A 21,951-nucleotide genomic window follows, 5' to 3' on the forward strand; every position below is an offset into this window, starting at 1 on the left:
GTTTCTCGCGGCGCCGCCGCTCGGCCCCGGCGGGCAGCGCACGGCGCAGTTCCGGCCGCCGCCACACGGGGGCGGTGCGGGGGCGGGCGGGGGGCGCTGCGCGGGTCGGTCTCGGGGTCCGGGTGTCGGGGTGACCCCAGAGTGTGACCCCAGAGTGTGACCCCAGAGTGTGACAGTGCTCGTCCTGCCAGCCCGTGACCCCAGAGTGTGACCCCAGAGTGTGACAGTGCTCGTCCTGCCAGCCCGTGACCCCAGAGTGTGACCCCAGAGTGTGACAGTGCTCGTCCTGCCAGCCCCTGACCCCAGAGTGTGACCCCAGAGTGTGACCCCAGAGTGTGACAGTGCTCGTCCTGCCAGCCCCTGACCCCAGAGTGTGACAGTGCTCGTCCTGCCAGCCCCTGACCCCAGAGTGTGACCCCAGAGTGTGACCCCAGAGTGTGACAGTGCTCGTCCTGCCAGCCCGTGACCCCCAGAGTGTGACCCCAGAGTGTGACAGTGCTCGTCCTGCCAGCCCGTGACCCCCAGAGTGTGACAGTGCTCGTCCTGCCAGCCTGTGACCCCAGAGTGTGACCCCAGAGTGTGACAGTGCTCGTTGTCCCAGCCCTGCAGCCAAGGAAGCAGTCTGGATGCGCAGGGTCGGCTTCTCCAGGTTGTTTATTTTCCCTTATCCAGAACATTCTCTCTCTGCCCTGCTGAGCTCTGTCCAGCAGGTCGGCCATGGCATTCTGTCTGTCCTCAGGGCGGTGTTCACATTTTATACAAAAGTTACCTCTAGTCTGTTTACAGTAACGTGCCAATGTCTGTCATTTATGTGGGACAGTGTGTGTGTGCCTTAACCCAACAGAAAAGTGTCACCATCACAGCAAGACAGGGAGGGCAAGGAGAAGGAGAAGAAGGTCAGGACACACCCAAATCCCTCCATCTTGTCCCCTGAACCCCATTCTAAAAACCCCAAAATTCCACTTTTCCACCCTGTGTTAATTCAACTATCACACCACTCAAACCCTTGTGGCTTGTAATTCCTCACACAGAGCTGGCAGCTTTTCCCACGGCTGAAATGGAAGCCACAGGTGTTTTTGACTCGGTGCCAAGGTCTCCCAGCCCCCTGCCATTGCGTGAATGCAGAGGAATTGGGACACACCGCCCCAGGTGCAGACATGGAATCCTGGGTGCATTTTAGAGCACCTCAAAGGATCCACCTCAGGAAGGCTGACCAGGACTCCTGTGAAACATCCACTGCGTGTGTGCAGAGAGGTGCAGATGGAAGAATTCCAGAGAGAGTTTCTCTGTCAGGTGGAAGTGTCTTAAATGTGGAAGTGAAAGTGTGGTACCAGGGATGGGTGAGGAGCTGTTGCCCTGATTCTTAAACGTGTTAAGTTTTCTTTTATAGTTCTTTTGAAAGTTTTAAAGTTCTCATAAATCTCCTTCAGCCTTCTGATCTGTTTACATATTTCTACTAGTGTTCTCACGCACCACTGATTTAAATAATGATTGCTTTGCATTCTTCTTTGTGGGAAGAGAGGAATGATAGACTGTTAGTCTGACCAGTGTAGTTAGAAAGGTGGTAATTCCGTCCTCCAATCCATGACCAGCTCTAGAATTCTGTAAATACCAGATGCACAAATAAAACTTTCTCTTTTTTCCCTTTTGAACTTACCAAGCGTCTGTGTCCTCACTTCACGTCCAATAGCAACAAGGAGCAAGAGCTCTGGGGCCAGGAGCCCCCAGGAATGATGAAGGAGTTCTGGAGCCTGTTCACAGTTCCAGGGAGCCCCAGTTCCTGCTCTCAGCTGGGAGGAGGAAGAGCAGCCACACCTGATGCAGGTCCCTGGGACGCTCCTCTCCAAAAGCTTCGCCTTCGCCCGGCTGTGTCCCACAGGGCTGTGTTTGCCTTTCAGCTCCGGGGTCAGGAGCCTGGAGGAGGTTTGTCTGCAGGTGACAGACCTGCTGCCCGGCCTCAGGAAGCTGCGGAATCTGCTCCCAGAGCACGGCTGCCTGCTCCTGTCCCCGGGCAACTTCTGGCAGAACGACCGCGAGCGCTTCAACGCCGACCCAGATATCATCAAAACCATCCACCAGCATGAACCAAAGACCCTGCAGACGTCAGCCACTCTCAAAGGTGAGGGGCTGGAGAGCCAGGGAAGCTGAGAGTTGCCTACAGCTTCATTGTTATTCCATCCTCACTAATTCCAACACCTGGATTGCTGATAGTGCCAATTTGGGCAGTATTTTTTCATTCACAGCAGCCGAAGCTGCCCAGTCTTTGTGGTCTGTCATTTCATGTGTGTATTGGAGCCCTGATCTGTATTTGTGAGAAGTGAACAAATCACTCAGTCAGGCTTCTTTCTGGAGGCAAAAATAGCAGGGTTTTGTTCCTCTCACTCTACACATGCTCCAGCCTGGCTTTTCCCTCTGTCACGCTCAAAGGCTGTCTCATTGTCACAGATAAATCAACATTCATCCTGCTCCATGGTTTGTTCTAATTCCTTGCACACAGCCCGAGCTGACAATGGAGATCATAAAACTATTTTTATCTCTTAACTATAAAGAAGCCCTCTGACCATGCGTGGGATCGTTAGTGGTTCCATAATGCCGGAGGAGATGCTGGTTTAAACGCAGGCTGGATCCTTTGGTTTTAAAGGAGCTCCAGAGATCTGGCAGTGTGTGATGCACATGTCTGAAAAGGGGCTTGTAACCCTAAAGGAAGCTTGCTTTAAAGGTTATTTTTGAGCATCCAGAGTGTGAGCTCGGTGTGACCCCGTCCGTGGGGTCTCCCCGGAGCACGGGAAGTGCGGGATCTCCTACGGGACGGCAGCAGGGACGGCAGCAGGGACGGCAGCAGCCATTCCCGCTGCGCTGCTGGCAGGGAGCACCCCTGGGTGCTGTTCCCTGAGGCACCCCTCACCCCTGTCTCTGCAGACCTGCTCTTCGGGCTGCCCGGCCGCTACAGCGGGGTCAGCCTGTACAACCGGCGCCGCGTGGTGTCCTACACCGTCACCCTGGGGCTGCAGCGCTACGACTCCAGGTGAGGGCCGCTCCGGCCACCGCTGCTGCTTTCCCCTCCGTGGTGTGTTCTTTGCCCTCCATTTCCTTGTGCTTTAGAGTATCAGCAATCTCTGAAGGCGCTTTCCTGGGGAGAAAGCTTGCTGTGTTTTACGGCAATCCACTACTCTCGGTTCTCAGTGCCTCTGCACAAGCGGTGTCTGCAGCATCCAGGGCTGCCAGGGGGAGTTCCTGTGGCATCCAGGGCCCAGTGGCTCTGGTTTGACCCCGTTCCTTGTACACAGACTGGTTTGCTTTCCAGTAAGCACTGGTTCACCTGGTGAAAACGCTTTGGCGGTGTTGGCCAAACTGGCGTGGATCCAGTGGACCTGAGGACTGTGAGCTGCACAGAATTCCCCAAGGGATGCTGGGATGGATTTGGCAGCACGGGAGTTTAAACTTCAGAGCATTGAGCCCTGAGGGCCGTTGTGTGGCACCTTCCATCAGCCATTTTTACACAGAATTCTGTAATTCTGGCAAAATTCTGGGAGCGTTCGAGGCCGTGGCGTGTCCTGTCCCACAGGCCCAGATTGTGGTTAACGAGAGCCTTTGCTTTAAACAAAATTTTGGTGAGTCAGCCCAGCAGACCTGCGTAGAAATCAGGGTCTGGGTGGTTGGGGCCAGCAAGGAGCCGGCTTGGGAGCAAGGCCTGGAGAGGACCGTGCTTTGCTGGTCCACGTGAAGCCCTGGAGCTCCCTCCTGCCGTGCTCCTGCAGGAACTGCCGGCTTTCCTCTCTGGGAAAGCCGAGTGACGTGCTGCTGTTCCCCAGGTTCCTGAGCAGCCTGCGCTCCCGCCTGAAGCTGCTGCACCCCAGCCCCAACTGCAGCCTGCGGGAGGAGAGCGTGGTCCACGTGCACTTCAAGGAGGAGATCGGCATCGCCGAGCTCATCCCGCTCGTCACCACCTACATCATCCTCTTCGCCTACATCTACTTCTCCACGCGTAGGTTTGGGGGCACCGGGGTGTGGGGCCGGGCTGCAGGCTCCTGTCTGCGCTTCCCGCCTGTTTCAGCAGGAGAGGTGGTGCTGGAATTCCGCCCTGAACTGTCAGGGAGAGAAGTAGGAACTGTTTGCCTGATGGCTGCTCCTTGGCCCCTCTCAGCCAGTGTGCTGTTATTCTTTGTGATCCACCTCCCAGCTGGAGGCGTTTCCCTATCCCCGGAAGCGTCCCTTTCCATGGCAGGGGGTGGAATGGGAGGATCTTTGAAGTCCCTTCCAACCCAAACTATTCCACGATTCTTGGATATCTTCCAAGGTGTTGTCTGTCCTGTGCACCCTGATGCCACAGGAATGCCTTTTTCCCCAGTTTTTTCCATCCTTTATCAGGCAGATCAGACACACGTTCCGAGCTGGTGGGTTTAGACCTCTCTGGCCACATTTCAGTTTGGCTTTTCCCTCCTCGGCGCAGTGCTGGGGCTGCTGTGAGCAGTGAAGCAGCCTTGGCCCCTGTCCCACCGTGTCCTGGGAGGCTGAGGGAGCTGCATGTCAGACACGAGCACGCAGCACCTTCCCGCGGGGCCGCGGATGTCCTGCGACCTGCTGGGGCCGGTCGGGACGGGCGTGCTGTGCCCGTGTGGCCGTGTGTGGCCGTGTGTCCGTCTGCATCCGTGTGTGTCCATGTGTGTCCATGTGTGTCCCTCTGTGTCCGTGTATGTCTGTGTGTCCGTGTGTCCGTGTGTGTCCATCTGTGTCTGTGTGTGTCCGTCTGTGTCCGTGTGTCCATGTGTGTCCCTGTGTGTCCATCTGTGTCTGTGTGTGTCCGTCTGTGTCCGTGTGTCCATGTGTGTCCCTGTGTGTCCATCTGTGTCTGTGTGTGTCCGTCTGTGTCCGTGTGTCCATGTGTGTCCCTGTGTGTCCCTGTGTGTCCATCTGTGTCTGTGTGTGTCCGTCTGTGTCCGTGTGTCCGTGTGTGTCCCTGTGTGTCCATCTGTGTCTGTGTGTGTCCGTCTGCGTCCGTGTGTGTCCGTGTGTCCGTGTGTGTCTGTGTGTGTCCGTGTGTGTCTGTGTGTGTCCATCTGTGTCTGTGTGTGTCCCTCTGTGTCCATGTGTGTCCGTCTGTGTCCATCTGTGTCCGTGTGTGTCCATCTGTGTCCGTGTGTGTCCCTCTGTGTCCATGTGTGTCCGTCTGTGTCCATCTGTGTCCGTGTGTGTCCATCTGTGTCCGTGTGTGTCCATCTGTGTCCGTGTGTGTCCATCTATGTCTGTGTGTGTCTGTCTGTGTCCGTGTGTCCGTCTGTGTCCATCTGTGTCCGTGTGTGTCCGTCTGTGTCCGTGTGTGTCCGTCTGTGTCCGTGTGTGTCCATCTGTGTCCGTGTGTGTCCGTCTGTGTCCGTCTGTGTCCGTGTGTGTCCGTCTGTGTCCGTGTGTGTCCGTCTGTGTCCGTGTGTGTCCATCTGTGTCCGTCTGTGTCCGTCTGTGTCCGTCTGTGTCCGTCTGTGTCCGTCTGTGTCCCTCTGTGTCCGTGTGTGTCCGTGTGTGTCCATGTGTGTCCCTCTGTGTCCCTCTGTGTCCCTCTGCGTCCGTGTGTGTCTGTGTGTCCGTGTGTGTCCCTGTGTGTCCATCTGTGTCTGTGTGTGTCCGTCTGCGTCCGTGTGTGTCCGTGTGTCTGTGTGTGTCCATCTGTGTCTGTGTGTGTCCATCTGTGTCCGTGTGTGTCTGTGTGTCCGTGTGTCCATGTGTGTCCATCTGTGTCCGTGTGTGTCCGTCTGTGTCTGTGTGTGTCCATCTGTGTCCATGTGTGTCCGTGTGTGTCCGTGTGTGTCCATCTGTGTCCCTCTGTGTCCCTCTGTGTCCATCTGTGTCCATCTGTGTCCCTCTGTGAGCGTGTGTGTCCGTCTGTGAGCGTGTGTGTCCGTCTGTGTCCCTCTGTGTCCATCTGTGTCCGTGTGTCCGTCTGTGTCCGTCTGTGTCCGTCTGTGTCCGTCTGTGTCCGTCTGTGTCTGTGTGTGTCCGTGTGTGTCTGTGTGTGTCCGTGTGTGTCCTGTCCGTCTGTGTCCATCTGTGTCCGTGTGTGTCTGTGTGTGTCTGTGTGTGTCCATCTGTGTCCGTGTGTGTCCGTCTGTGTCCATCTGTGTCCATCTGTGTCTGTGTGTGTCCATCTGTGTCCGTGTGTGTCCGTCTGTGTCTGTGTGTGTCCATCTGTGTCTGTGTGTGTCCATCTGTGTCCGTCTGTGTCCATCTGTGTCCGTGTGTGTCCATCTGTGTCTGTGTGTGTCCATCTGTGTCTGTGTGTGTCCATCTGTGTCTGTGTGTGTCCATCTGTGTCCGTCTGTGTCCATCTGTGTCCGTGTGTGTCCATCTGTGTCCATCTGTGTCTGTGTGTGTCCATCTGTGTCCGTGTGTGTCCATCTGTGTCTGTGTGTGTCCATCTGTGTCTGTGTGTGTCCGTGTGTGTCTGTGTGTGTCTGTGTGTGTCCGTGTGTCCGTCTGTATCCATCTGTGTCCGTCTGTGTCCGTCTGTGTCCGTGTGTGTCCATCTGTGTCCGTGTGTGTCCATCTGTGTCCGTCTGTGTCCGTCTGTGTCCGTCTGTGTCTGTGTGTGTCCATCTGTGTCCGTGTGTGTCCGTCTGTGTCCGTCTGTGTCCGTCTGTGTCCGTCTGTGTCTGTGTTTGTCCGTGTGTCCGTCTGTGTCCGTCTGTGTCCGTGTGTGTCCGTCTGTGTCCGTGTGTGTCCGTCTGTGTCCGTCTGTGTCCGTCTGTGTCCGTGTGTGTCCGTCTGTGTCCGTGTGTCCGTCTGTGTCCGTCTGTGTCCGTGTGTGTCCGTCTGTGTCCGTGTGTGTCCGTCTGTGTCCGTCTGTGTCCGTCTGTGTCCGTGTGTGTCCGTCTGTGTCCATGTGTGTCCATGTGTGTCCGTGTGTGTCCGTCTGTGTCCGTCTGTGTCCGTCTGTGTCCGTCTGTGTCCGTCTGTGTCCGTGTGTCCGTCTGTGTCCGTGTGTCCGTCTGTGTCCGTGTGTGTCCGTCTGTGTCCGTGTGTGTCCATCCGCTGTGCTGTCCCTGCTCACCTGCCTGGGGCTGTTTTGCAGGCAAGATCGACATGGTGAAGTCCAAGTGGGGCCTGGCGCTGGCGGCGGTGGTGACGGTGCTCAGCTCCCTGCTCATGTCCGTGGGGCTCTGCACCCTCTTCGGCCTCACGCCCACGCTCAACGGCGGGTACGTGCCAGCCCCGCCGGGGGAGTGCCTGGGGGATTCCGTGCCGGAACCAGCTCCCGCGGTGCTGGACGCGCTGCTGGGCAGGGTCACCGCCAGGTGCTCGCCAGGGGTGCAGGGGGTGTGTTCCTGTGCTGGCCAAGACCTCCTGGAGATTCCTTACTGCTGAGCTTCTGGGTGCCTGAAGCAGGAGGAATTGCTGGGATAACACATGATTCCTGGAGCTGAGCGGGCTCTCCCACAGCCTCCTCCTGCAGGAGCTCCGTTCTGTCTGTTCAGAGATTCCCAAGGAGCTTATCTCCCATCTCTGTCCTGTGCTGGTGCTGCCTGGAGGGCTCACAAGGGTTATGAGCTGAAAATGCTTTAATTAAAGGCAGGCCTGAGTTGCTCTTGCTGAATTTTGGATTCTTGGGCACGAGCAAGAAGCTGCCCACGAGAGGCTCATCTGTGCTGGTGGCTTTTCCACTCACTGTGGACATTCACTGACATTCCCCCCTTCCAGTGTCTGAGGGAGCCTACAGGGAAGCTGGAGAGGGATTCCTCATCAGGAACTACAGTGATAGGACAAGGAGCAATGGTTCAAACTGAAAGGGGGAATTTAGGTGAGATAGACAGAAGAAATCCTTCCCTGTGAGGGTGGTGAGGGACTGGAATGGATTTCCCAGAGCAGCTGTGGCTGCCCCTGGATCCCTGGCAGTGTCCAAGGCCAGGCTGGACAGGGCTTGGAGCAGCCTGGCACACTGGAAGGTGTCCCTGCCATGGCAGGGCTGGAATGGGATGGTCCTTAAAGGAGGTGGGACACGGTCCCTGCCCCTCCCTGATGAGTGACCACCCACCCCCCAGTCCCTCACAGGGTGTTCCAGGTCCCTCTCTGTTGCTGGGCCCGATGCTGGAGAGCAGAGGGCTCTGTCCCTGGGAAGCACCAAGATTAAATTAGTGGTGTTCCACAATGGGCATTTCCCAGGAATTCCTGCAGCTTTGCAAAAATGGTGATTTCTGCCCAAGGCAGAGGAAGCACAAAGCTTTTCCTTGTGCAGTGTGACACTGAGGGAAGGGATTGGGGCACGGGGTGGTGTCTCCTCACCTCGATTCCCAGGGCTGTGTTTGCTCCAAACGTGCCTCTTCCCCTTCTTTTTCCCCACGGATCTCCTCCTCAGTTGTGCCTCTGTTTCCTCCAGAGAGATATTCCCGTACCTGGTGGTGGTGATTGGCCTGGAGAACGTGCTGGTCCTCACCAAGTCCGTTGTGTCCACGCCCGTGGACCTGGAGGTGAAGCTCCGCATCGCCCAAGGTGGGATCCTGCTATGGGAGACTGCAGAGAGGGAAAAGTGGGGAGAGCCAGGGGCTGGGAGAGGGGGAATGGTCTCGTTCAGGTCTGGGAAGGAAACAAGGTGAGTGGTACAGCCTTTTGTTTTGAATTCCAAGAACATAATGCTGCTGCTGTGGGCACTGCTTGTTGGGATTGTTGACTGAAACAGGCTAAATAAATATAAAAAAAATATTAGTAGGGGAGAGATGGATGTCCTGGTGTGGATACTGAGCACTGTTCTCAGGTCATGGATATCAGACGTGCAGAACACAGGTCCTACAGAATTCCCCTGAATGTGTGGCAAAATTACCTTCTCCATTCTATAAATGCTCTGTGCCCGTGGAAGGATTTGAGTGTGCTCACACCATGGATAAATGGAATTTGCAATCTTCAAAGCTGTTTCTAAACATCAGGGAGAAGAGATTCTAGAGTGATGCTGAGTTTAGTTTTAAAAATACAAGTGGTTTGGGTCCTGGATGGGAAACAGGACTCAGAACCCCAGTGGGCCTTTGCACTCGGGAATTTTAGCCTGGAAGGGCCTTTTTGGCCTGTTGCCTGTAGATTCCTGGTTTCAGAGAGGGGAAATGCTGCTCCTTTTGCTGTGTTCATGTCTGGCTCGGCGAAGAGGCTCCCCTGACCTGTCCTTGCCCTTCCCCAGGCCTGAGCAATGAGAGCTGGTCCATCATGAAGAACATGGCAACGGAGCTGGGGATCATCCTCATCGGATACTTCACCCTGGTCCCGGCCATCCAGGTGAGAGGGGTGGCAGGGCAGAGCCTGACCGCTGCAGGGAGGCACTGGGCAGGGTCACAGAGCCAGGGAATTGGCTGGCTTGGAAAAGCCTCGGAGACCATCAAGTCCAACTGTTCCCCAGCAGTGCCAAGGCCACCACTAACTCACGTCCCCCAGTGCCACAGCCACACAGCTGTTAAATCCCTCTAGGCACGGGGACTGCACCCCTGCCCTGGGCACTTCCAATGCCTAATAGCCCCTTTTGGGGAAGAAATTTTCCACAATGTCTAATCTAAATCTCCCCTGGCACAACCTGAGGCCTTTTCCTCTCATCCTGTCCCTTGTTCCCTGGGAGCAGAGTCCCGGGGTTTTGGTGGATTGTGGCCAAAAAGAACAAAGAATGTGAATTAGAATAAATATCCTTGGATTCTCACGTGGCCTCATCCAGCCCTGAGCTCAGAGCCAGCACAAGAGGTGGATCACGGGGTGTGTCAGTGGCACTGCTGGGTGTCCCTCGTTCCCAGGTGCAGTGGGAGCTAATCCCTGTGTCCCACCCACAGGAGTTCTGCCTCTTCGCCGTGGTGGGGCTGGTGTCAGACTTCTTCCTGCAGATGTTCTTCTTCACCACGGTGCTGTCCATCGACATCCGCCGCATGGAGGTGGGCAGGGAGCACGGCCCGGGGGAGGAGGGGAGCACAGCCCCAGCATCCCGCTCCCCAGAGAGGACAAGAACAGAATCATAAATTCACCGAGGCTGACAGGCCCTTAACATCACGGAGTGCAACCATTCCCCAGCAGCACCACTGCGCTCGCCACTGACCCGTGTCCCCAAGTGCCACATCCACACGGCTGTTAAATCCCCCCAGGGATGGGGACTCTGCCCCTGTTCTGGGCAGCTGGGCCAGGGCTGGACAGCCCATTCCAGGAAGAAATTTTTCCCAGTATTTAACCTAAACTTCCTCTGGTCAGCGTGAGGCTGTTTCCTCTCGTCCTGAGCTGTGAAAGTTCTGGTTCCATACTTGGTTACACACACAGGGATTGGGAACAGAGCACTTGAGGGAAAAGACACTCTTAGGAAGGACAGGGAGCTGTGGGAGCAAATCCACAGGAGGCATCAAGTTGATTAGAGGGGTGGAGCAGCTCTGCTTTGAGGAAACGCTGAGAGAACTGGGGTAATACAGCCTGGAGAAGGAAAGCTTAGAGACCTACCTGTGACCTTCCAGGACCTGAAGGGAGCCCACAAGAAAGATGGAGAGGGACGTTGGACAGGTTAAGGGGGAATGTCTTCAAACTGACAGAAAAAAGGTTTAGGTTGGACATTAGGAGGAGCTTCTCTCTGAGGGTGGGAGGCCCTGGCACAGATTTCCCAGAGCAGCTGGGGCTGCCCCTGGATCCCTGGCAGTGCCCAAGGCCAGGCTGGGCACTGGGGCTGGGAGCAGCCTGGGACACTGGGATGCTGCCATGGCATGGGTGGCACTGGATGGGATTTAAGGTGCCTTCCATCCCGAGCATTCCGTGCTTCCCCGAGTCTGTAAATGTGCTGACTGGGGTAAATGGGCTGGCAGGAGACCCCAGGGAGTCACCACCACCACCACCCCAGGGCAGGAATCCCTGCCCAGGGGTCCCTCCCGGCTCCGCGGGGATCCCTCCCTCCCAGCCCCTCACCCGTCCCTCCCGCCTCTGTTGCAGCTGGCCGACCTGAACAAGCGGCTGCCCGCCGAGTCGTGCCTGGCCAAGGCGCCGTGCCGCGCCCGGCCGGCGGCGCTGCGCCCGGCGGCGCCGCACACGCCGCACACCATCACCCTGCAGCCGTCCTCGCTGCGCAACCTGCGCCTGCCCAAGCGCCTGCGCGTCATCTACTTCTTCGCCCGCACGCGCCTGGCCCAGCGCCTCATCATGGTACGTGGGGCTCGGCTGGGCACCCGCACCACCGGGGGGATGGCCGGGGGGGCACCCAGACTGCTCTGCTGGGCACCCAGACTGCTGGGATGGCACCCAGACTGCTGGGATAGCACCCAGACCGCCCTGCTGGGCACCCAGACTGCTGGGATGGCACCCAGACCGCCCTGCTGGGTGTCCAGACTGCTGGGATGGCACCCAGACTGCTGGGATAGCACCCAGGCAGCCGGGGTGGCACCCAGACTGCAGGATGGCACCCAGACTGCCCCGCTGGGCACCCACACCACCGGGATGGCACCCAGACTGCCCTGCTGGGCACTCAAACCTCTGGGATGGCACCCGTGTCTGCCCCACTGGGCACCCAGACGGGCACCCAAACAGCCAGACTGGCACCCCTGCCAGGCTGGCACCCCTGCTGGGCACCCACCTCCACCAGGCTGGCACCCTGCACTGGAGGCAGCTGTGTCCCTGCTCAGGCAGGGGACAGGGCGGTGGCACTGAAGGCAGCTGTGTCCCTGCTCAGGCAGGGGACAGGGCGGTGGCACTGAAGGCAGCTGTGTCCCTGCTCAGGCAGGGGACAGGGCGGTGGCACTGGAGGCAGCTGTGTCCCTGCTCAGGCAGGGGACAGGGCGGTGGCACTGGAGGCAGCTGTGTCCCTGCTCAGGCAGGGGACAGGGCGGTGGCACTGGAGGCAGCTGTGTCCCCGCTCAGGCAGGGGACACGGCGGTGGCACTGGAGGCAGCTGTGTCCCTGCTCAGGCAGGGGACAGGGCGGTGGCACTGGAGGCAGCTGTGTCCCCGCTCAGGCAGGGGACAGGGCGGTGGCACTGGAGGCAGCTGTGTCCCTGCTCTTCCTGCACAGGCCGGGACAGTGATCTGGATCGGAATCCTGGTTTACACGGATCCTGCTGGGCTCCGCACCTACCTCACGTCCCAGGTCACCGAGCAGAGTCCCCTGGGGGACGCAGGTCTGCCTCCCATGCCCGTTCCTGGAGGGGTGCTGCCTGCTGGGGACCCCAAGATCGACCTCTCAGTCTTCCCATCGGAGCCCATGCAGCTGTCGGAGAACCAGACGCAGCAGCGGGAGCAGAAGGCGGGGCTGGAGCCGAACCAGCACACCTGGGCCCAGGGCCCCGAGGGCAGAGGCAACGGGCAGGTGGAGCTGGGAACAGAGGCAGAGGTTACCTGGGGAGCAGAGGATGAGGAGATCTGGAGGAAGCTTTCCTTCAGGCACTGGCCAGCCCTCTTCAGCTACTACAACATCACCCTGGCCAAGAGGCAAGTGGGCTGGCACGGAGTGCCACTGGCACTGGGATCTGGGCAGCTGACCCCAAGAGTTTGTCTTTCTTCTGTCCTTCGTGCTCCATACTCACTGCTTCCATGGGGCTCATTCCAGGTGTGTCAGGGAGGAGCAGGTCCCCTGGGGTGGGCAGAGCTCACAAACCCTCCAGGGCTGTTCCTCTGGGAATCAGGGTTGTTTCACTCTGCTCCTGGGTGTTGTATGTGCTTGGTGTGTCGTGTCTTCCTGGACCCTGGAGGTGAAGTTTTAGATTTTGCAAAACAAGAAAAGGGGGCTCAGGGGGGACCTTGTGGCTCTGCACAGCTCCTGACAGGAGGGGACTGCCGGGGGGTCGGGCTGTGCTCCAGGGAACAGGGACAGGAGGAGAGGGAACAGAATCAAGGGTTGCCGGGGTGGGTCACGGTGGGTTTGGGAACATCGGTTAGTGGTGGCCTTGGCAGCTCAGGGGGCAGCAGTCAGACCTGATGGTGTCAGAGAGCTTTTGCAGCCTCAGTAATTCCACAATTGTCTGATACAATCATCTGTAAGGGATGGAAATAGTACATGTGAGGAAGAGGCAGCTGAGCTGAAGAAGCTTCCTGGTGAGACCTCCCAGCCTGCAGCACACAGGAAACTAGACTTAAATTCCTGGGATCCACTTGATCTCCTCAGGACTTCATTTCGTTTGGCTCTTCGAAGCGTTAAAACCTGGGGAATAGCTTTAGAGGAGATTAATTCCAAGGAGATCTTTCCAAGGAGTTCAGAGCACTGAAAGCACCCTGGTTCCTGCCGTGGCTGCCCAGTCACCTGTGCGTGTCCCCTCGTGGCGGCCCTGAGCTGTTGCCCCTGTCCCCCCAGGTACATCAGCATCCTGCCGGCCATCCCCGTCACGCTGTACCTGAAGCCGCAGGAGGCCCTGGAGGTGCGGCACCCCCAGGAGGCCTCGCGCTCCCAGCCCTTCCTGGCGGACACGGGCCCGCAGCCGGAGCGCGCCGCGCAGCCCCGCGGCCACCAGGACGTCACCCTCTACAAGTAACGTGTCCTGCCACGGCCCCCCGAGCCTGCCTCAGCCCCGGGGGGCTCCGCGGCTGCCTTGGGCTGGTGCTTCTGCTGGGAGACGGGAAAGCTCCCGAGGCTTCCGTGCCAAAGCTCGGGATGCTCGGGATGCTCCGTGCTAAGCCAAACTGCTGCCTCCTGGCAGTTCTCCATCAGCTGAGGGCAGGAATGGGCTGTGCACGGAGGCCCTTAGTGCTCCTGCTGCAGTGCGGGGCTGATCCCGGGGTGACGAGGACAGAAGGTCAACTTGGGGGTTTAAATGGCATTTCATAGAACCCCAGAAGGGTTTGGGTTGGGAGGGACCTTGCAACCAGTCCAGTCCCACTCTGTGCCATGGGCAGGGGCACCTTCCACTATCCCAGGGTGCTCCAACCCCCATCCATCCCGGCTTTGGACACTTCTGGGGATGCAGGGGCAGCCACCACCTGGATATAATTGGATAATGATTTATTGGGGGTTAGAGCAAACTCTGGTGCAAGGAACTCCCCTCTCTGCGGAGAGAACAGCTCACACCCCATGTCTGAACCTGCAAGTGCTGAACACACTTTGTTATCCCAGTCCCCAGCTGGTGTTTTCTTAAGATCTTAGTTGCTCATTACTTTCCTTACTGAAAAGCCTCAAAAATCTTGTTGAAATTGCCATTTTCCCATTAAACCCCCCCTTAGTTTCCAACAAATCTCTGTAATTAGTTGAAAAGCTTTCTCAGCTGAGAAATTCAGACCAGCGCATGAGTAATCCTGGCACAAGACTCCCCAAATCTATCCGTGGACTAGAAACTGGGATTTATTTTCTTACCTCCTCGCCGTGGTGCGTGTGTCTCCCCCAGGGTGGCTGCTCTGGGCCTGGCGTCGGGCATGCTGCTGGTGCTGCTGCTGTTCTGCCTGTACCGGGTGCTGTGCCCCAAGAACTACGGGCAGAACGGGCCGGGCCGGCGCCGCCGGGGCGACCTGCCCTGCGACGACTACGGCTACTCGCCCCCCGAGACCGAGATCGTGCCCCTGGTCCTCAGGGGACACCTCATGGTAGGTCCAGCTCGGGAATAAGCACGTAGAGAAAGGTTATCGGAGCGTGAAATTCCTGCAGCACGTTCTCATCTCCTCCTGGGACTTGCTGTCTGCAATTCCCACTGCCTCTGGCTTCCGTTCCCTGCTTTGCTGGGATACCTGCACGTTGCTGAGCTCCAAGGGGCAGCTGGATGTGGCACTCGGTGCTCTGGGCTGGGTGACAAGGTGGGGGTCAGTCACAGGTGTGACTCAGTGGTCTGGGAGGGCTTTTCCAGCCGGGACGAGCCTGGGATTTCTCCTGTTCTGAGAGGAAGCAAAGCTCTTGGGCATTCAGACAGACGAGTTTGCAGTGCTGCGCTGTGTCTCCCAGAAAAGCCGTGTCTCTGCTCCTGAGCCTGCCTTCAAACTGGGACAGAATTTTTTAGGGGAGGCAAGACAAGATGGAGTCTGTTGAATTTGCAGCAGTCCAGTGCACACTGGGGTCTGGGCAGAGATCCTGGAATCTCAGAATGGTTTGGGTTGAAGGGGACCTTGAAACTCACCCAGTGCCACACCTTCCACTATCCCAGGTTGCTCCCAGCCCCATCCACCCTGGCCTCGGACCCTTCCAGGGGTATCCATGTCCTCACCGTCCCTCGGTTCCTAAACCAGCCAGTTTTGCCATAAACCCCATCATCTCTGCAGTCCTGCAGCCACACCAGGCTGTGCTCAGGATCCAGAGGCCTTGGTGGTGCCACACTGAGCTGTGCTTGTCCCCCCTGCCTCCCAGGACATCGAGTGCCTGGCCAGTGACGGGATGCTGCTGGTGAGCTGCTGCCTGGTGGGGCAGATCCGCGTGTGGGACGCGCAGACGGGCGACTGCCTCACCGTCATCCCCAAGCCCAGGTACGGCCCTGTCCGTGTCCCCACGGCCCCACATCCCCGCGGCCCCGAGCTCCCAGGGAGCGGCCCGCCAGCGGAGGGGCTGAGCTTCGTCCCTCCTCGCAGGCTGCGCAGGGACAGCAGCGGCATCTTCGACTACCAGGAGGGCTGGGATCCCAGCCCGGATGGCAAGAACGGGCTGGAGGACTCCTTCGAGAGCAGTCACCAGCTCAAACGGCTGCTGGGACCCCCCCAGCCCCCCCTGTTCTGTGACCAGCCCGACCTCACCTCCCTCATCGACACCAACTTCCTGGAGCACGCCAAGGTGGCCGAGGCGGAGCCGCGGCTCCGCGCCGTGGGCGCTCGCCACAAGGACTCGGGATACGACTTCAGCAGCCTGGTTGGGAAGGTGTACGAGGAGCACGGCGGCTCCAGCTGCAGGAACGTGAACTTCCCGGGGCTCTCGGCCCCGCACGGCCCCGCCGGCTTCTGCGGGAGCGGCGGCTCCGACGAGGGCGGCTGTGGCGGCCGCCGGCGCAGCCTCGGGGACGAGGCCTGCGCGGGATGTGACAAATCCTCTCCCCTGCAGTCCTGGGGAGGGGACCTGGAGAGCTCCATCTGGAGCCTGGAGCTGCAGGGGAACCTCATCGTGGCTGGCAGGAGTAATGGGAAGCTGGAGGTGAGGAGCGGGAACACAGCTACGGGAAGGTGGAGATGAGCAGGGACACAGTAACAGGGAGGTGGAGGTGAGGAACAGGGACCCAGAAACAGCTGGACATGAATAGGGACACAGCAATGGGAAGCTGGAGGTGAGGAGCGGGAACACAGCTACGGGAAGGTGGAGATGAGCAGGGACACAGTAACAGGGAGGTGGAGGTGAGGAACAGCTGGACATGAATGGGGACACAGCAATGGGAAGCTGGAGGTGAGGAGCAGGGACAGGACACAGTGACAGGGAGCTGGAGTGAGGAGCAGGGATGCTATTGGGAGGCAGGAGGTCACACAGCCTGGGAGCCTGGCACAGGGAGCTGTGACCTGCTCACCCAGCACAGGGGCTGGGAGCAGAGCACACGGAGCTGTTCAGGATCCCAGATCCCCCTGTGTCCAGTGCTCCTCTGGCCAGTGTCACCGCAGTGACCCCTCCTCCCCCAGGTGTGGGACGCCATCGAGGGGACCCTCCGCAGCAGCAATGATGAAGGACAATCCGGCATCACAGCCCTCGTCTTCCTCAACAACAGGTAACTCCTTGAGCAGGTGCTGGGAGATCCCCAGCCCCAACCTCCACGCAGCTCCCGGCAGCAGAGGCCTGGCGGGGATGTCTCTTCCTTGGAATCAGTGTCATGGAATATCCTGAGCTGGAAGAGGCCCCCAAGGATCGTGGAGTCCAACCCTTGGCCCTGCCCAAGACACCCCAACAACCGCACCCTGTGCCTGAGAGCTTTGTCCAAACGCTCCTGAGCTCTGGCAGGGCTGGAGCTGTCACCATTCCCAGGGGAGCCCATCCAGTGCCCAGCCACCTTTTCTTGCTGTCCAGCCTCACGTCCAGCCTAATCCTTCCGTGTATCCACCTCTCACCAGCTTTCCTGGCTGCAGGTCTGCTCCAGCAGCCACTTCTTCAGCCCTCAGCCTTGCCAGTAGCTGAATATCCCGAGGGTTCCAGGGCTGGGACACCTTTGGGTCACTGCTGTTCCGGAGGCGCTGCCATTGTCCAGTCCATTCAGAGCTGTGTCCAGTCTCCCAGCCCAGTTCCGTGCAGCCTCCTCCCGGGGGTGGGTGGTCTGTGCTTGGCCCGGGGGTGTCCGGCTTTGGGGCTCAGGGAGGGGCCTCTCCTCGGCCCCCACGTCTCTCCCTCAGGATCGTGGCTGCCCGGCTGAATGGCTCCTTGGATTTCTTCTCTCTGGAGACTCACACGTCCCTGAACCACCTGCAGTTCCGAGGTGAGCAGGTGTTGGAATGTCAGTGGGCTGCCCTGGGCTCCTCCCTTCCCCTCCTCCCTCTTCCTCCTCGTAGCTGAGTCTTCCTCACACCCCCTTCGGCTTCGGTGGCAGTTCTCCAAAAGCACCCGGAGCTGTGCTGAGCTGAGGGCTGCTGGGGGAGCTCCCTGTGCTGGGACAGCATCCCCCATCATCCCCATGCTGCTTTTCCCCAGGGCCTGGGGCCGGAGGCTCCCATGTGCTTCCAGGCCCAGCTCTGCCCTTAGCTCCTTCCACTTCTCTCTCCTTCCTCCCCGTCTCACTTGTTCCCATGCCGGGAACAGCCCGAGCCCTCGGCACAACCACAGCACAGCCCAGAGTGGCCCACGGGGGTGACTGGTTAGAGCACGGGGTTCCTTTGCTTCTGGAGCAGAATAGAGGAAATGATTCAGATGGGATACTGGGGAGAAATTCTTCCCTGGGAGGGGAGAGGGACTGGGAGGAATTTCCTGGAGAAGCTGTGGCTGCCCCATCCCTGGAAGCATCCAAGGCTGGACGGGGCTATCCCAGGAGCAGCCCGGGGTAGTGGAAAGTGTCCCTGCCCCTGGAAGGTGGGCTGTGGGACTGGACGGGCTTTAAGGGCTGTTCCATCCCAAACCAGGAATTCTCTGACCCTGCTGAGGCCCTCACTCCAGATATTCCTAGCACAGAGGGTTCGCTGCGGTGCCGGCCCCAAATTCCCGAAAGCCCAGCACCCAGACCCCGTGCCCTCCCGAGGTGCCCTTCCCCCAGCTGAGGCCCGCGTGTGCCCGCAGGTGCCCCGGGCAGGAGCAGCCTGCCGCCGTCGCCGGAGCTGTGCCGCGGCGCCGCCGTGCGCTGCCAGCTGACGCACAGCGTGGCCTGCGCGCACCACAAACCCATCACGGCGCTCCGGGCCGCCGCCGGCCGCCTCGTCACCGGCAGCCAGGACCACACCCTGCGGGTGAGCGGGGACAGGGACGGGGACAGGGACAGGGACGGGGGCCACACCCTGCGGGTGAGCGGGGACAGGGACAGGGGCCACACCCTGCGGGTGAGCGGGGATGGGGACAGGGACAGGGGCCACACCCTGCGGGTGAGCGGGGACAGGGACAGGGACAGGGACAGGGATGGGGGCCACACCCTGCGGGTGAGCGGGGACAGGGACAGGGGCCACACCCTGCGGGTGAGCGGGGATGGGGACAGGGACAGGGGCCACACCCTGCGGGTGAGCGGGGACAGGGACAGGGACAGGGACAGGGATGGGGGCCACACCCTGCGGGTGAGCAGGGACAGGGACGGGGACAGGGACCGGGACGGGGGCCACACCCTGCGGGTGAGCAGGGACATGACAGGGACAGGGGCCAAACCCTGCGGGTGAGCGGGGACAGGGACAGGGACAGGGGCCACACCCTGCGGGTGAGCGGGGATGGGGACAGGGACAGGGACAGGGGCCACACCCTGCGGGTGAGCGGGGATGGGGACAGGGACAGGGGCCACACCCTGCAGGTGAGGACAGGGACAGGGGCCACACCCTGCGGGTGAGCGGGGACAGGGACAGGGACAGCTGCGGGGGGCACGCAGGCAGGGGGGGCTCCAGGAAGTCGCTGGGGTCTGTTCCCTGCCTGGACGGGGCATGGGAGGAGTTGAAGGACAGAGCCTGGTGAGTGTCACCAGGAGCTGAGTCTGGCACCCTCGTGCCTTGGGAATGGGTGACTTCAAAGAGTTATGGAATCACCGAAGTTGGGAAAGATCTTCAAGACTATCAAATCCAGCCAGTCCCCAGCACTGCCAAGGCCACCACTAACCCATGTCCCCAAGTGCCACATGGACATGGCTTTAAAATTCCTTCAGGGATGGGGACTCCACCACAGCCCTGGGCAGCCCCTTCCAATGCCTGACCACCCTTTCCCACGAAGGAGTTTTCCCAATATCCAACCTAAACTTCCCTCTCCTCCTGTCCCTGTTCCCTGGAGCAGAGCCCGACCCCCGGGCTGTCCCCTCCTGTCAGGAGCTGTGCAGAGCCACAAGGTCCCCCCTGAGCCCCCTTTTCTCCAGGCTGAGCCCCTTTCCAGCTCCCTCAGCCCCTCCTGGGGCTCCAGCCCCTTCCCAGCTCCATTCCCTGGACACGCTCCAGCCCCTCCAGGTCTTCCTGTCAGGGGGGACCCAAAGCAGCACCCAGGATTCCAGGGGGTCCCTCAGCAGGACCAGCACAGGGGACAGTCCCTGCCCCGGTCTCGTGGCCACACTGGTTTTGATACGATCCAGGTGCTGTTACCCTCTTGCCCACCTGGGCACAGCTGGTCACATCCACCAGCACCCCAGGGTCTTTCCAGCTCCTGTGTGCCCAGACTGGAGCATTCCATGAGGTTGCTGTGACATGCCCTGAGTGGCAGATCCAGGTTCCAGGATGTCCCCTCTCCCCATCCCCTTCAGCTGTGCAGTCACTGCCCTGTCACCACCCTGGCACTGCCCACCGGCCATGACGTGGCCCCCAGCTGTGCCACAGTGGGACCAGGTGGGCCCTGTTGTGCCGTGGGGAGCTCAGGTGGCCCCAGAGCCTCACCCGGGCCTCTCCTGCCCCAGGTGTTCCGGCTGGAGGACTCGTGCTGCCTGTTCACCCTGCAGGGCCACTCGGGAGCCATCACAGCCGTGTACATCGACCAGGTACGGGGAGCTGCTGGGCCTGAGCCCTCACACCTGAGCTGATACCCGAGCCCATCCTTGAGATCACACCTCAGCCCATCCCTGGCTCATCCCTGGTCCCATCCCTGAGCCCGCGGCTCAGCTGGAGGCACTCACCTGGGTCCCTCCTTCTCTCTCTGGCCAAGCCAGAGTTTTCCCCCAGTTCACTGTGCGCTCAGCAATCTCTTTCCCTGGAGATCTCTTGCTTCTCTGTCCCTCTGGAGCAGGGAATCCCTGTTCCTGCACTGCCAGGTGGGGCTGAACAGGCCTGAAACGGGGCCTGAGCCCCCAGGGAGGCTCTGCCCCCAGTCCCCAGGAGGAGTGGCAGTCCCCAGTGTGCTCCCTACAGCAGCGTGTGCCCCCAGGTGCTCTCCCACCCCGCAGAAGTGACCTTGGGTGCTTCCCCAGGACCTTGGGGCTCCTGGGGGACCTGTGCTGTGTCTCCCCCAGCCTGCTCAAGCTCGCAGAACAGGCAGGGAAGCCTTGGGCTGGCAGTCCAGGGGTCCAGCTCGTGCTCACGTCACCTCCTGCAGCCGGGAGTGCCGGAGCGCTGGTGGCACTGCGTGTGCCCTGGCACTGACGTGGCCCTGGTGTCCTGCAGACCATGGTGCTGGCCAGCGGTGGCCAGGACGGGGCCATCTGCCTGTGGGACGTGCTGACGGGCAGCCGTGTCAGCCACATGTTCGCCCACCGTGGGGACGTCACCTCCCTGACCTGCACCACGTCCTGCGTCATCAGCAGCGGCCTGGACGACGTCATCAGCATCTGGGACCGCAGCTCGGGCATCAAGCTCTACTCCATCCAGCAGGTGGGACCTGTGGGGCAGCTGGGGAGGGTTAACCAGGAAACCGGGAATTGCTTGGGTTGGAAAACCCTCGGAGACCACGGAGTCCACCCACCCCCCTGCGCTGCCAAGGCCACCGCCGATTGTGTCCCCAGGTGCCACATCCGCAGAGCTTTTAAATCCTTCCAGGGAAGGGCACTGCTCTGCTACCCTGGGCAGCCCCTTCCAGAGTCTAATCACCCCTTCCATGGAGAAATTCCTGCCGATGTCCACCCTGAGCTCCCCTGGCCCAGCCTGAGGCCGTTCCCTCTGCTCCTGTCCCTGTTCCCTGGAGCAGAGCCCGATCCCCCGGGCTGTCCCCTCCTGTCAGGAGCTGTGCAGAGCCACAAGGTCCCCCCTGAACCCCCTTTTCTCCAGGCTGAGACTCCCCAGCTCCATCTCACACCCTCGGGTCCTCCTGGTTTTCCAGGCCCCCACCAGTCCCTGCAGACACCTCTGCTGCGCTTGGAGGCTGAGGAGCCTCTGCTCAAGCTCGGCGCGCTTGGAACAGCCTGGCTGTCCCATGCAAAGGCTCAGCTCAGGCCGGGTCCAGCGCGGGGCTCTGCCCCGCTCCTGCCCTCGGAGCTCAGCTCTGCGCCCTCTGTTCGCAGGAGCTGGGCTGCGGCGCCAGCCTGGGCGTCATCTCCGACAACCTGCTGGTGACGGGGGGCCAGGGCTGCGTGTCCTTCTGGGACATCGGCTACGGGGACCTGCTCCAGACCGTCTACCTGGGCAAGAGCAACGAGTCGCAGCCGGCGCGGCAGATCCTGGTGCTGGAGAACGCCGCCATCGTCTGCAACTTCGGCAGCGAGCTCAGCCTGGTCTACGTGCCCTCGGTGCTGGAGAAGTTGGACTGAGCAGGAGGAGGGGCCGGCGGGACTGAGGCGGGGCTCGGGGCTGTGCCGGAGAGGGGACGGGGCCGCGGGCTCCTTGGCTCCATCGATGCCACCGGAGCGACTCCGGTCACCGAGCGGGCTGGGGCCGCCGCCCTCCTGCCGCTCTGCCTGGCCCGGCATCTTCCGAGCGGTCTCGGGGAGCCCCGGCAGCGCGATGGTGCAGAGGGACACGGGGGCGGGATAGGGCAGGAGTGGGGACAGCGTGGCGGCTCCCAGCTGGACACCCAGCAGCGCCCCAGGACACAACAGCCCTCGGACAGCCCCGGCCCCGGGTGGCAGCCGGGGGAGGG

At 60.3% G+C, this 21,951-nt stretch overlaps 1 protein-coding gene across 1 annotated transcript in view; it reads left to right on the forward strand.

Annotated features, from left to right (window-relative positions):
* SCAP (SREBF chaperone) overlaps positions 1-21,828 on the forward strand; it is a 33,117-nt gene extending 11,289 nt beyond the window's left edge. Inside the window, exons 4-22 of the mRNA XM_068176467.1 lie at positions 1,899-2,119; positions 2,920-3,025; positions 3,813-3,985; positions 7,064-7,190; positions 8,366-8,478; positions 9,155-9,249; positions 9,789-9,887; positions 10,918-11,127; positions 11,989-12,404; positions 13,264-13,437; positions 14,288-14,483; positions 15,235-15,350; positions 15,453-16,005; positions 16,479-16,564; positions 17,181-17,263; positions 18,055-18,221; positions 19,844-19,924; positions 20,544-20,750; positions 21,377-21,828. Of these exons, the coding sequence (XP_068032568.1) occupies positions 1,899-2,119; positions 2,920-3,025; positions 3,813-3,985; positions 7,064-7,190; positions 8,366-8,478; positions 9,155-9,249; positions 9,789-9,887; positions 10,918-11,127; positions 11,989-12,404; positions 13,264-13,437; positions 14,288-14,483; positions 15,235-15,350; positions 15,453-16,005; positions 16,479-16,564; positions 17,181-17,263; positions 18,055-18,221; positions 19,844-19,924; positions 20,544-20,750; positions 21,377-21,622 (3,469 nt within the window). The 3' untranslated portion in view covers positions 21,623-21,828. The remainder of the gene's footprint in view (positions 1-1,898; positions 2,120-2,919; positions 3,026-3,812; positions 3,986-7,063; positions 7,191-8,365; positions 8,479-9,154; positions 9,250-9,788; positions 9,888-10,917; positions 11,128-11,988; positions 12,405-13,263; positions 13,438-14,287; positions 14,484-15,234; positions 15,351-15,452; positions 16,006-16,478; positions 16,565-17,180; positions 17,264-18,054; positions 18,222-19,843; positions 19,925-20,543; positions 20,751-21,376) is intronic.
* The last annotated feature ends 123 nt before the right edge of the window (positions 21,829-21,951 follow it).

This window comes from Anomalospiza imberbis, chromosome 1 (assembly GCF_031753505.1).
Source record: "Anomalospiza imberbis isolate Cuckoo-Finch-1a 21T00152 chromosome 1, ASM3175350v1, whole genome shotgun sequence".
Taxonomy (NCBI): domain Eukaryota; kingdom Metazoa; phylum Chordata; class Aves; order Passeriformes; family Viduidae; genus Anomalospiza; species Anomalospiza imberbis.